The 14,239-nt window shown below is 36.5% G+C and overlaps 1 protein-coding gene across 3 annotated transcripts in view; it reads right to left on the reverse strand.

The window, feature by feature from the left end:
• Grip (Glutamate receptor interacting protein) overlaps positions 1-14,239 on the reverse strand; it is a 377,891-nt gene that overhangs the window by 76,550 nt on the left and 287,102 nt on the right. The window contains exon 1 of one of the 3 annotated variants that reach the window (XM_069498724.1): positions 13,004-13,665. The exons of the other annotated variants lie outside the window; for them this stretch is intronic. Coding sequence (XP_069354825.1) covers positions 13,004-13,118 — 115 coding nt within the window. The 5' untranslated portion in view covers positions 13,119-13,665. Of the gene's footprint in view, positions 1-13,003; positions 13,666-14,239 lie in introns of those variants that run through there. 3 annotated transcript variants of the gene reach the window in all.

A 14,239-nucleotide genomic window follows, 5' to 3' on the forward strand; every position in this document is an offset into this window, starting at 1 on the left:
TAGCATTACAGGGTTTACTAAGCCTAACGCCAAGTCCAGGGATGTGCTCAGTTACTGTCAGGTATTAGCTGATAGCTTGCATCAGACGGATAGAGTTATATTGAGTTTAGGCGCAAATGACACAAATCCTTTTGAAGTTCTAAAAGAACTATGCTTGGCTTTGGAGTCATTAAAGGATACTAACGTATTTATAACACAGGTCAATTCAAATTCAACAGTAAGTGAAAACGTGTTAAATATGCATATCTCATCGGTTGTAAAACTTTATAAAAATTGTACACTTTTATATATTGATGAAATTAATCTACCACAGTCAAAATATATAAATCTGATTTCTGATCTCATAATCCATGAAGTTAGCAAAATCGATTATGACGAAAATTACATAGTTTCAATACGGAGACATTTGCATAGTATGACAAAAAAACCACTGCCCAAAAAAGGGACTATTCCGTATTATTTTAAACCAGTAAATAATCAAGTAAATCAAAACAAACTCCCAGAAAGTGACTTTGATCCGAAATTATCACCAAAACTAGGCACAAGTAAAAAATTTTTTCGTTCAGAAAGTTAATTCAGAATTTATACTTCTCCATCAGAACATAGCTGGCTTTCATAATAAAAAAGATTTACTTGAAGCTACAATTGCAGATTTCGCCTCAAAAAACATTAATATCGACATAATATGTATTTCTGAAAGCTTTATTCGAGATGATATGACAAATTTATTAAAACTGCAGAATTATGAACTAGCAGCTCATTATTGCAGAAGTAATGAGCGTCGTGGAGGTACGTGTATTTTCATCAGTAAATATATTAACTACAAACGATTAGATGAGGTAGAAAAGATTGCACGTTTAAAAAGCTTTGAGTGTTGCGGGATTGAAATAGCGTCACTCCAAATGATTTTTATATGCATATACAGGATACCAAATAATAACAATATACATGGTTTCTTTATGCAATTAAATAGTCTTCTGTTTTATTTATCCAATAAAAAGAATAAGTGTAAAATTATACTCTGCGGTGATTGGAATCTGAATTTGCTAAAACCTAACAGATATACAGATGAACTACTTGCAATACTTAGAAATTACAATATGATAACACATATTAATACTCCTACTAGACAAAATTCCTGTTTAGATCTCATCACCAGCAATATTCATAGTGCGGTAGGTGAGGTGCACTATTTAGGTCTTTCAGATCACGAAACAGGACAAACACTTAAAATAAAAATTAACAAGGAGAAGCACATGCCTTATAAATACGTATACAGAAGAGATTACAGTGTAGATAATGTTTCCAAATTTGTTTCATGTATATCGTCTATTTCTTTCAGTGATACTTATAACATAGAGGATCTTGAGGAAGCATTCAACGATTTTCACTCTTTACTTATTATGTTTCATGAACTATGTTTTCCAATACTAAAGATAAAAATACGTAATAAAACCAGAAAAATTAAATGGCTGACAAAGGGTATAAGAAAATCATGCACGCTAAAAAGAAAACTATATTTACAATACCTTAAATCTAATTCGAACAAAAAAATAAATAAGAACAAATATGTAACCTACAAACACATTTTGAAATCTTGTGTCCTTAAAGCCAGAGCTATTAGCAACAATCGTTACATTATTAATAGTAAAAATAAATGTAAAGCAGGATGGGACGTTATTAAAGACATAACATCTAATAGCAATTCAAGGCCTGAATTCGATAGTATTTCTGTTGACGGTAAAGAATATTCAGAGCCAGCCAGGATCTGTGAGCTGTTTAATAATCACTTTATAGATCTTTGTGGTACAGGTAAAAACACTATACGATGTGTAAAATATGTGGAAAATAACATACATTCTATGTTTTTATCCCCAACTAGTCCTAACGAAATTTATAGATTAATCATGTCACTCAATAACACGAACGCAGCAGGGTATGACTTTATTACAACAAAAATTATCAAAAAAATTGCACCATTTATATCTAATATATTAAGCTATATTATTAATCTGTCATTTGAGCAAGGCTGTTTTCCAAGTAAATTAAAAATGTCAATAGTAAAACCTTTGCATAAGAAAGGAGACAGAACTCAGCTTAATAACTATAGACCAATTACACTGTTACCCATATTGGATAAAATATTTGAAAAAACAATGCAGTCGAGAATATTAAGTTTTATAAATGCACATGATATCTTAAGAGAAGAACAATTTGGTTTTAGAAAAGGCAGCTCCACCTCACTAGCATGCTTTAATCTTATTAAACACGTGTCAGAATGTCTCAATTGTAAAACACCAGTGGTATCGGTGTTTTTGGACATGAGCAAAGCTTTCGATTTTGTGCATCATGATAGACTTTTAGCAAAGCTTGAAAAATATGGTATGAGAGGTAAGGTATATGACTGGTTATCAAGCTACTTATGCAACAGAATACAATGTACGGAATTCACGAAAATACAAAATCTAGAAAAACGTACGTTTAGATCTTCATGGAGACCAAATAATAGTGGCGTACCGCAAGGAAGCATATTAGGTCCGTTGTTATTCCTACTGTACATTAATGATCTACCAACTGTAATACCTCAAAAATGCATATTATTTGCTGACGATACGACGATTACGATCAAATGCAATGATAAAACTACGTTTGAGAGTGACATTAATAATTCAATTCATAATATAATTAAATGGTTAACTGAAAATAATTTAAATATTAATATTGACAAAACTAAATTTATTCAATTTGAAACAACTAATTCAAAACATCCATCCCTAAATATACAATATAACCACTGCCCAATAGAAAAATTAGATAATATAAAATTTTTAGGCATAATAATAGATAGTAAATTAAATTGGAAACCACACATTGAAGCGATTTGCAAAAAAATTAATAAATTTGTTTTTGCCTTACGACGAATAAGTCAGACTTCTTCGCGAGAGGCATCCTTAAGTGCCTATCATGGATATGTGTCATCTGTGTTAAACTATGGTCTTATACTGTGGGGTAACTCGACAGATTTCGAGAGGGCATTCAAAGCCCAAAAGAAGTGTGTTAGGGCGATAACTGGCGCACATTTCTTGGATAGCGCTAAACCAATATTCAAAAAATTGAAGATCTTACCTTTGCCTTGCATGTACATCAAAGAAATTTGCATATTTGTTAAAAAATATAGCCAGTATTTTAAAACTTTGGATGATATACGCGGAAAAGGCAGCAGGCGGGGAAATAAATTAGTATGGCCAATGATTAAGTTAACATTGTATAAAAAAAATGTCTATTGTATGGCTATTCAAATTTACAACAAGTTGCCAAAAGATTTAATTGACTTACCTTTGAACATATTTAAAAATAAGATTACTGACTGGTTAATGACCCGCCAATTCTATTCGGTTGGAGATTATTTAAATTTTAAAATTTAAGAAATGTACATTTTTACCAGTGATAGTATCATAACTCTATGATTTTTACTAACTTATTTGACATATAACTTTTTTTTTTTTTTTTTTTAGTATGTACTTATTCGGACATAATAGAAATACTTGAAACTGCCCTTTTGCCATTAATTAGATTATAATAATTTTATGACTTACTTAATATTAAACTTCTTTTTTTTTTTTTTTAAATGCAAAATAATAATAATTGATTAATTATAATGAATAATATGTTAATAATGAGATATTTGAGCTATTGTATTAATAAATAATTGTTGTGTTGCCTATTGTTGTAGTAAGGATTCCTATTAATAATTATATTTGTGTACCTTTTCAAATTTGCACACCATAATATGGTAGATTGTAGCTCGAAACAAAAATTGTAATTGACAACTTATAAATGTACCTACAATCAGCAAATAAATAATTTGTATTTGTATTTGTATTTGTATTTGTACAAATGATAGGGACGAAAATCTCAGTGGGCGTTAACCATTTTGAGACACCAACCAATCACCCGTGCTTAGTACTGAGTCAGCGATAGGTTAATCATGATGATGATGATGATGATGACAAAGTTGGCAACTCAACAAATGACAATGTCATGTCAACCTACACGTTCGCCAAGAGCATTTGGCCAATATGAACCAGTCTCTTTAGATTTGCCAAGTTGCGAAGTAGATTTGCATTACGACAAAGCTAGTAAAGAAAGAGAGACTCAGGAAAGCATCTGTCAACAGCGGAAATTAAATGGAATTTCTTAAAGGATAATTTATATGAAAACGAGTTTTAGTATGAAGAAAGTAATAATGGAGCACGAAAGGTGAAAAGAAAAAAAACAGCCAAGAGTGAGTGAGACCCGCGCACCGAGCGTTCCGTACTCGGATATTTTTTAAGACATTTTGCACGATAAATCAGAAACTATCCATACTAATATTATAAATGCGAAAGTGTGTCTGTCTGTCTGTCTGCTTGCCTTTCATGGCCCAACAGCTCAACCGATTTTGATGAAATTTGGTACAGAGATAGCTTGCATCCCGGGGAAGGACATAAGCTACTTTTTATCGCGGAAAATCAAAGAGTTCCCACGGGATTTTTAAAAACCCAAATCCACGCTGACGAAGTCGCGGGCATCATCTAGTTATGCATAAAAATAAAATCTATTTTATAATAAGTTCATATTTACCCCACTTGGCATAGTTATCTTACTTTGAAAATTGAAAATACTAATTATTTGTTCATAAACACATTCTTTTTGTGATACAATTACAAATTCATGGTTTTCGGATTTTATCCTTTACTTGTACTATAAGACCTACCTACCTAAACATGATTCTAGGTCAACGGGGACTATCCTATAGGTTTTCTTGACAAACACGACAGACAGACAGACAACGAAGTTATCCTATAAGGGTTCATTTTTCCTTTTGAGGTACGGAACCCTAAAAAGTAACTGAGATCAAGTTACAAGTCAGCGACTCGCTAAAGAAGTGGATACTTTATGATATGACGACGAAATTAAATTAAATTTTTATTTGATAAACAAAAATGTTAATAAAAAACCAGCCAAGTGCGAGTAAGACTCGCGCACCGAGGACTTCGTACTACAATCGTATTTTTTCGACTACGAACTAATAAGCTACCCATGCGAATCCGGGGCAGGTCGTTAGTCATCGATAAACTGAGTGCACAATATACGGAACTGTATGATATTAGATGTGTCTAGTATTACTGTTCATCATCATGATCGTCATAGCCGGCTAACTACAGAGCACGGGTCTCCTCTTGGAGTGAGAAGAGTTTTGGCCATAGTCTACCACGCTGGAAATATGCGAATTGGTAGATTTCACACACCTTTGAGAACATTATGGAGAACTCACGGGTATGCAACTTTCCTCACGACGTTTTCCTTCACTGTTAAAGCTAGTGATATTTAATTACTTAAACGCACATAACTCTGAAAAGTTAGAGGTGCGTGCCCGGGATCGAACCCCCGACCTCCGATTAGAAGGCAGACGTCCTAACCACTAGGCTATCACAGCTTACGTATTACTGTTACTCTCACCCAATTCAATCAGGAAAGTAAGTGGCAATACTTTAATACTTTTATCTCCCATATCCCGCTTTCATTTTCCCGAAGGTGTTGACGCGAGAACAGCCGAGGCTAGGAAAATAATGTGCTTAGTATGAGTTTTACATCTCACCAACGTTGATAGAATTCGATCTTCGAAATAAAATAACGTCAAAAGAAACCTGGTACCTGCCTGTATTTCTGTTTTGTTTTGTATGTAATTCTCTGTACTGATTTTGTGGAACACAATAAAAGTATATTCATTAATTCATTCATTCAAGAAAATTGACCTAAACGTCCTTAATTTTAAGTAAACATTCGTTGTTGTAGTGTCTTTTCGTCACAATTGAAGTCTGTCGAGCCTCCTTGCCCGGGCGTATCCTCACAGGTGACTTGGGCTACCTGGATTATTTCAGCCTTTTTCAAAATGGGTACGCCTATTCGGCATCGTTTTTGAGGCAACTGAATTCGTCTCTACGTTGGTGCTTGGTATTAAATCTGGTGACTGGGGTGTTATATCCGATGGTTGGGGTGTCGTGTCTGATGTGTCGTCCTCTTCATTATCACTGTCAAAAATTCATTTTAACTTCGCAAGGGGATCGCTTGAAGCTCCAGCTGTAGATATATGTAAGAACTTGAGCTTTAAAACAAAGCAGTTATATCCATTTTCCTTTAACGCTGAAGAGCACCCATAACAAGCACCCGAGGCGCGCGCCCAATGCGCTGCGCTTCAAGCGCTTACTAAAATCGAATCAATACGGCAGCGCTCGATGTAATCCGTTCCATAGAAATTCATTCAATTTTAGCATGCCCGAAACACAGCACGACGTACTGGACATGCGCTTCGATGCTCGAATTCGATCAACGTTGGTGAGATGTAAAATCTGATACTAAGCACATAGGGGCTGAATTTATTCGGGCATATTTGGTTAGGATTTCGAGGCACGTTCTTTAGGTCGTTTGTCACGGGCCAAAAAGTTGGACTAAGGGTTTTGGACCCGCCTGGTCTTATGCGTTGATGCCTCTTCCGTATCCCTTACCTTTTGTAGAATTTTTTGCATCAATAAGTAGGTATGATATGTTAGATTAAGTCAAAGGAAATCTGGAAAGTATATTTTACGTACGAATAATGTGTTATTATACATTTATTTTAGTGACGTCAGCACTAGACTGAAGTTTCGAGCTGATGGTATATTTTTACTTAAATATACGCGTCATTTCGATGTTAATGACTTAATGAGACATGGTTCTAGCGCAATAGCAATTTGCAGGACTTAGATGACCCGACTAATGACAAACGCCAGTGGGTACGCACAAACACATAAACGTTTATAGCTCACTAAATAAAAGCGCGGAATAAATTTCATTCAACACTCGAACGATAATAAGCGGTTTTCAGACAGACACACTTTCGCATTATAATAATAGAACACACCAAAGTTTTTCTGTCAATAAGAAGTTTCACCACAGAACACTAATTATTAGTTATCTTTCAGGAACAGAAGAATTAGGTATTATTTTACTTTACCAAAATGATCATGCAAAGTTTGGCTAGGCAAAAAATAAGACAAATGACAAAAGATAAGCGGATGTGAAAAAATTATGACAAATCTTATTTGTCTACGGAATTCTGAAAACCGCGTTCCCAGACTTCCTCTATTTGTTTACGTGGCCCTAGCCGTGCCATAATTAGGGTCAGTTACGCAACGCTCTAAATTTAGGCAACCCTCTGAGTGAAGAGATTGTTAAAGCGTCAAACACGTATCACGTTTAGACGGCGAGCTATGACAAGCGTGGCGACTGGGTAAAGGTGCGCTTGCACGGGCAATGAGGCGGTTTCCAAGCAACGTTCCATAAAATTTTCATAGATGGCGCTGAATACTATCACTAATAAAGATGAAAAATAATACCTATATCTATAATAATAATAAAAATTGCAGTGCACGCTAGCTCTTACTATCTCATTGATTGACACAACCTAAACATTACAGCATAGATCATATAGATATAGGTATTTTTTTTATATAGCAATATTCAAGCGCAATAGCAATTTGCGGGACTTATATGTATGATTAAAATAACACGATGTCTGTTCCATAGTTGGCCAACAGTTACTCGTAAGTTGCTTAGTAAAGCAAATGGCTGCTATTTCTCAAACACTTATTATAATATATTTAGATAATATAGGAGCCAGATCTCTAAGAGGGGTTATTAGGTCAACAGCCGAGCAGACGATTAGCAATGACTGCTGTTTATATTTAATTTAAAAAAGGCACTCATTACAAAATAGTAGGCCAGCTTTAAGAGGGGTTTATTTGTAGTGGGCTCCACACAAATGTAGTTTGGTACTCATTTGAATATTAATAACCAATCAAACTCAATGAAATTATGCGTGCACGTTTAGAAACTAGTATTGTGTTTTCCAGATTTCTGTCAAAATTATTCGTTTCAAAGTTACACGGCCTCAAGAACTTACAACGAATTTTTATACCCTTTCTTTTAGTATCTTTAAGGCGATATGCGTCCCAAAAGCGGTGTCTCAATACATTTCGGATGTTCAAAGAATCAAGTTTTGCCGCCAAAAACTACAAATTTGTTTTTTTTTTTTAATATTGTTAAAACTACAGATATTCTTTAGTGAATTACGAGAGCCAAAACACGATTCGCACAATTTGGCTCGATACAAAAAAATCGTGAAGTTTTCCCAAAATACGCATTTTATGCGCGACCATTAGGAGAAAAATCCAATAATTTCAATATAATTTAGTATTTACGGTCAACATTGAATACACTAAGGCATTCCGGTATTATTTTATAGTAACAGAGCACATAGAATTTTAAATACAAATATTTATAAAAAGCGTGCAACGCGCTCGGGCGACCCAGACTACCGCTCCCGGTTGCCCGCACCGCGTCTTAGAGAGCACCCGTGTACAACTTCAATCCCATTTCGCCTTAAAACTCGTTATTTTTACGGAAATCTGGCAAACCACAGACCTTTCACAATTATATATTCGTTTTAGCGTTTAAACTACCGTGAGTGATTTCCATTATAAATACTCAAATTTACAAATACACAGCGTCAAAAATGTAGACACCAATGGGTCAGCAATAGCAGAACATATCCAAAATTCGGGTACGACGCACTACATACGATTCGACAAGGTTTCCGTATTGTCCCGGGAAAAGTTTCTAGTACCGCGGAAGATACGGGAAGCGATCGAAATTAGTCGCCACCCGAATTTCAATCGCGACAATGGATGGATGCTACCCTCAGCGTGGAAACCGCTTTTTGACGCTAAGACAAGGGCATCAGTCGTGGGACGGGACACCATTAGCTCCGCGTGCCTGGATTTCGGTGACGGTTCCAGTGATGAAGAACAGCAGGAACTATCGGGAGACGACCGGCAGCTGTCTCCCCCCCCACCCCAGCCACCCTCACAACGGGCTCTACGGGCAGCGGCACGTGCGTCCCGCAGTCAAAACCGCGGCGCGTGCGCGGACGGACTTTCTTGAAAAAGGACCCCGGATGGGTTCGAAACTAGTCGGGCTAACGTCGACTACACACGTGAGTAAGCCGGGACAGATAGTATTTATATATTCGTTTCTAAACCGTTGACCGTGTCTATCAAATTACATCAAGTTGATATTCAAATTAGAACCAAATAACGTTTGTATGGGGTGAGTGATGGAGCAACCGCCATTCACAGTCGCTGCTAGAGTTATTTTTTGGCTGGTTGCGTTTATTTTATACGTATTGTGAAATTAACTGATTCTTTTAAATAAAGATTCGAAGCATAGTTTTGAAAACATTTCCTGTAAAATGTATCTTTATTTAGTAAATAAAAATAATCTATATTAAATAAACTTAAATCTAAATTAAAACTACTTAAAAATATTAAAATAAAACATACAAACTTAAAATTAAACGTCGTCAAAAAGTCCGCCCCTGGTTGCCCCTGGGCCAAAGGTGCCCATTAAGCTGGCACTATTGCCACGCTGAATGGCGATGGATAACCTTTGGGCCAGGTAGGCCCCAGAGCGCGGATCGCAACCTCTTTCCCTTAGACGACGGCCGATGTCACGCACGAAACCCTTCGCTTCCTCACCCCAGCAACCCAACGTCTCCACCGCCAGTGGAACAAAGAGTTATTTCCCCAGAAGAGGGGCATATTTAGCCCGTTTCTTCGCGGCAGCGGACTCTGCAGCGGCGCAGGCCTCCCGCGACGTCCGGTCCAGATGGCTTGGCGCGAGGGTGCTAAAAAGATGATGAGATTTAAATCTCTGGGTATCCCCACGGTTCATTTATCCATGTTAGTACATATTTGAACATATTTTGTATTTCAGATATCGACATGTACTCGTAAAAATATATATTGTTTATCGAAGAACGTAGGTAAACATTTTCATAAAAGCGTAATTTTTTTGAAAATGTTTCCGAAATGATTAAACTGAGAACTTTTATTATTTTAGTTTCCGGGAAACTAAAGGTTACAAAATGATATTATCACTTTTAAGCAAGTATAATAATTTTGAATCTTCACCAAATTTGAGATTATTTAAAATTCCTTACCTTACCTTTTTCCCTTTGAGGTACGGAACCCTAAATATTACGGTAAAGATGTGCAGTTTGTTAATTTGTACGTAGAGGGTAATTTTCGGGACTAACTAATCGATTCTGAAAATTCTTTTACTGATAGGTACTACATTATTCCTAAGTGCAATCTATCTCTATAATATAAAAATGAATCACTAAATGTGTTGGTCATCGCAAATCTCGAGAACAGCTGAACCGATTTCGCTAATTCTTTTTTTATAATATTCCTTGAAGTACGAGGATGGTTCTTACGGAGAGAAAAAATAAAAAAAATTGAATCGACTGTTAGGCGGAACGAAGTCCGCCAGGGCAACTAGGCTATAGGTACAATTATATCCAACGAGTGAAAATGCGGGTAAAAGCTAGTCAAGAATGAAAAAAAAGCTTGGCACATTTTGAAGAGCCTGCCTGTTTGACAAGTCTGCTTGCTTATTATTGTAATTATGAACAATATATTTCATGAAAAACGAGAAATACCTACCTTCGGAAGAATACTTTTTTTTTTTAAATTCATTATAGGCGCACGCTTGACCACGATCACACCTGATGGGAAGTGATGATGTGGCCTAAGATGGAACGCGTGTGCCTAGAAGGTGCCTAATCACTCTTGTTTTAAAGATACCCGGATTATAATTGGCAGGAAACACAGATCTAGGAAGAGTATTCCAGACCCTAGCCATGCGTATAAGGAATGATGACGCAAAGCGTTTCGTAGGTACGCGAAGATGGAATGTTGACGAGTGAGGACATAGGGGTGGAAACTCGCCCGGCGTCTTGCGGTACGGTGGTAGAAAGGTGGTAGATACTAAACTTTGTTGCACTGTGGATCTTTGAGAACTCGCTTACGATGTTTAAAGTTAAACATCGAAACACTGGGACGGTCGCAGGCACGTGGTGGCCCAATAAAATTAGTTGTTTACAAACACGACCTATTTATATCCCCAGGAAACGAACGTTTATTGAACGTAACCGAATTGAAGATCCTATTGGAATGCCCTAATTATACTAACGCTACATGATATTTACCAGCAACTTTGTCCGCGTAATATCGTTTTTATGAAAATTCCGTGGGAAATCTTTAATTTTCCACGATAAAAGTAGTCTACATCCATCTCCAGGATGCAAGGTACCTCTGCACCATAGCTGATGCGTGCGTGGTCGTCCATTGGCCTAGTTATAAGCTACGTTTTTATCAAAAAAAATCTAAATCCGGAAGTCGCCGGCATCATCTATAGTTTCCCAGAAAAGTCAAAGGCGCTAGAATCAGCTAGTTTCCAAAATATTATGTCTACTTAAGTGCTAAAAACCGGCCAAGTGCGAGTCAGGCTTGCGCAACGAGGGTTCCGTAGTACAGTCGTATTTTTTCGACATTTTGCACAGTAATTCAAAAACTATGATACATAAAAATAAATAAAAAACTCTGTTTTAGAATGTACAGGTGAAGACCTTTCATATGATACCCCACTTGATAATTGATATAGTTATCTCACTTCGAAAGTTGAAAATACTAATTATTAGTTCATGACCACAATGTTTTTTGTGTGATCTAACCCTAAATTGATGGTTTTCAGATTTTTCCCCAAATGTCAGCTATAAAATCTACCTACCTGCCAAATTTCATGATTCTAGGTCAACGGGAAGTACCCTGTAGGTTTCTTGACTGACAGACAGACAGACAGACAGACAACAAAGTGATCCTATAAGGGTTCCGTTTTTCCTTTTGAGATACGGAACCCTAAAAACTAATATTTTCTGCTGCATTGGAATGCCAAATGTTTTTAGAACATAAATAATTGATCTTCAAAAGGGTGCAGTGGTAGTCAATACTCAATGTACTAAAACCAGCTCTTAGCTTTAAGTTGTGATGTGTGGCATAATTTGTATTAATAAACGTCTTTTCTTTCTTTCTTTCTTTCTAAAACTAGTAACATTATAAGTAACCTGTAACAAACATCAACTAGATTCCTATTACAGCATGTAGTTCGCAATATCGCACATCCAAAGGAGATACGACACGCTACAGAGGAGATACGACACCCTGATACAAAGCGAGACTAACTACACATTCGGCACATCGCATTAACGAGCCGTCTAATCCGAACTTCGTAGACCAGCTCATTAGCTCGTGTTTACCGCCAACTTGCTCTTTGATGTTTCCGCGACTAAGTGGAGGTCCTCGGCGGTTCGGATTTCATGCTCCTGTAGCAATAAATCTTTTTCCTTATCTAATTTCCTTGAGAAAACTTTTTTGACTATGTTACCTACCCAATTGGGATCAGATATAGATAGGAACATATTTTTTGAGCCGCGATAGCCTAGTGGTTAGAAAGAAAGAAAGAAAGAAAGAAAGAAAACTGGTTTATTCATCTTATGCCTAAGGTACAAACAAACTTAAAATTAATAGTTAGTAGATAGTAGTTAGTAGATAATAAGAAGTACTTAATAATTAATTAAATCTAAAATGAGTTCTTGCACCCACTTGGCACAAGATGAAATGGCCCCAGCTCAGGTTCAGGTTAAGACGTTAGCTTCTCATTCGTGAGGTAGAGGTAGACAAATTTAAACGTGGCGCCCCCCAGAGCAGGTTTTTCATTTTTCTGGTCAAGCTATAAGATATAACGCAACACAAATGGAAAGTTCGAAAAACATATTTCTGCTCATCCTCTTTTGGTACTTTTTTTTAGTGCAATTCAATACTGGTTTGTCATTTAGAATAATTCAAGAGAAACGTTTATGTTTCAGTTATCTAGGTATGGAATACGTGAGCCTACCCAGGCGAAGACGGGCGAGTCGACTACTTAGTTTTTAACACGAATTTCCTGTTAAGTATTTAGGTAAACATCTCAATAAAAGTTATAAAATATATTTTCGTCAATCTGAAAAACCCCGCCAACTTACGTCTTTGATGTTTGCGAGACAAACCGGGGGTCCTTGGGGGCTTGGATTTAACACTCCTGTAGCAATAGACCTCCTCTTTCCCCTTCTGCTTCGCCAACTTGAAGCCGGAGAACATTTCACAACAACACAACACACACAACACAAGTGGAAAGCACGAGAGACACACACAAATCCATCTTCGTCTGGCAAGCGCGTGCGTACGCGCAGCCGTCTGACGCGCGATTCCATGCGTTGTTTTGTCGGCACGCGTCTGTTATATATAGAACGCCGTCCGTCGCTACGTCCGCTATATTTTTTTGTTATTTATAAACAAGTAGGTATTAATGGCAGTGAAGTGTCTAGTGGACTGGATTTTAGGTTACGCCGGTGTTCCCTTTCTTTATTTGACAAGTAGATGATGCCTCAGACTTCGTCTGCGTGGATATACCTATAACTTGAAAAATGACGGACTTTCATACAAAAATTTCAACTATTTAACCCCTTTGGGAGGTAAAATTTCCTAAAATTGTGAAACACGTGTTTGTTCACTCGACTTCACCTTTCTATAAAGTTTCATAAGAATAAAGGCTATAAAAATAATAATTTTGCTTCTTTGGGTTGGTAGGTACCTAACAATCACCCATAGCTCTTAAATCATCGTGTTGCAGCGAACGGCAAGAGGAGCGAGCCAAAGAACGGAAAATATAAAGTTTTGGGCGATTATGCCGGCCACCAAAAAGTTGTTAAAAAAAGAAATCCAAGAAAAATTTAAAAATACTGAACAAATTAAGCACTATCTACCAACCGGGTTTTAACTCATTTCAAATATTATGACGGTTTCCAGTTGAAACGCACCTCGAATGATTAAAAAACAAAGCCCAACCTACAAAATGGCATGCAGTATTCAACAAAAAAATTATTATTCCCCTTGTATGATATCTCAATAAAAGAACGCAAAGAGTAACACAGCATGCAGGAGCAATAAATTCATATAAAAACGCAACATGTACAAATGTTTGGTTTACGGTAGTATATAAATGTTAGGATAATAAAATATTATGATGGACGGCTGGAGGTACCCTTTCATGTCTGATCGGAACAGTATGCTTATGTTTGGTTATCTGCAATAATAAATAAAGTCTATAGATAAAATTTAATGTATAATGTACAAGTTAATAGGCTAATGAGAATTCTCTACATTCTTCAAATATATCGTTACTTAAGGTATGAATTAGTATGGATAAGGAATGCCTTAAG

This window comes from Maniola hyperantus, chromosome 5, assembly GCF_902806685.2.
Source record: "Maniola hyperantus chromosome 5, iAphHyp1.2, whole genome shotgun sequence".
Lineage (NCBI taxonomy): Eukaryota > Metazoa > Arthropoda > Insecta > Lepidoptera > Nymphalidae > Maniola > Maniola hyperantus.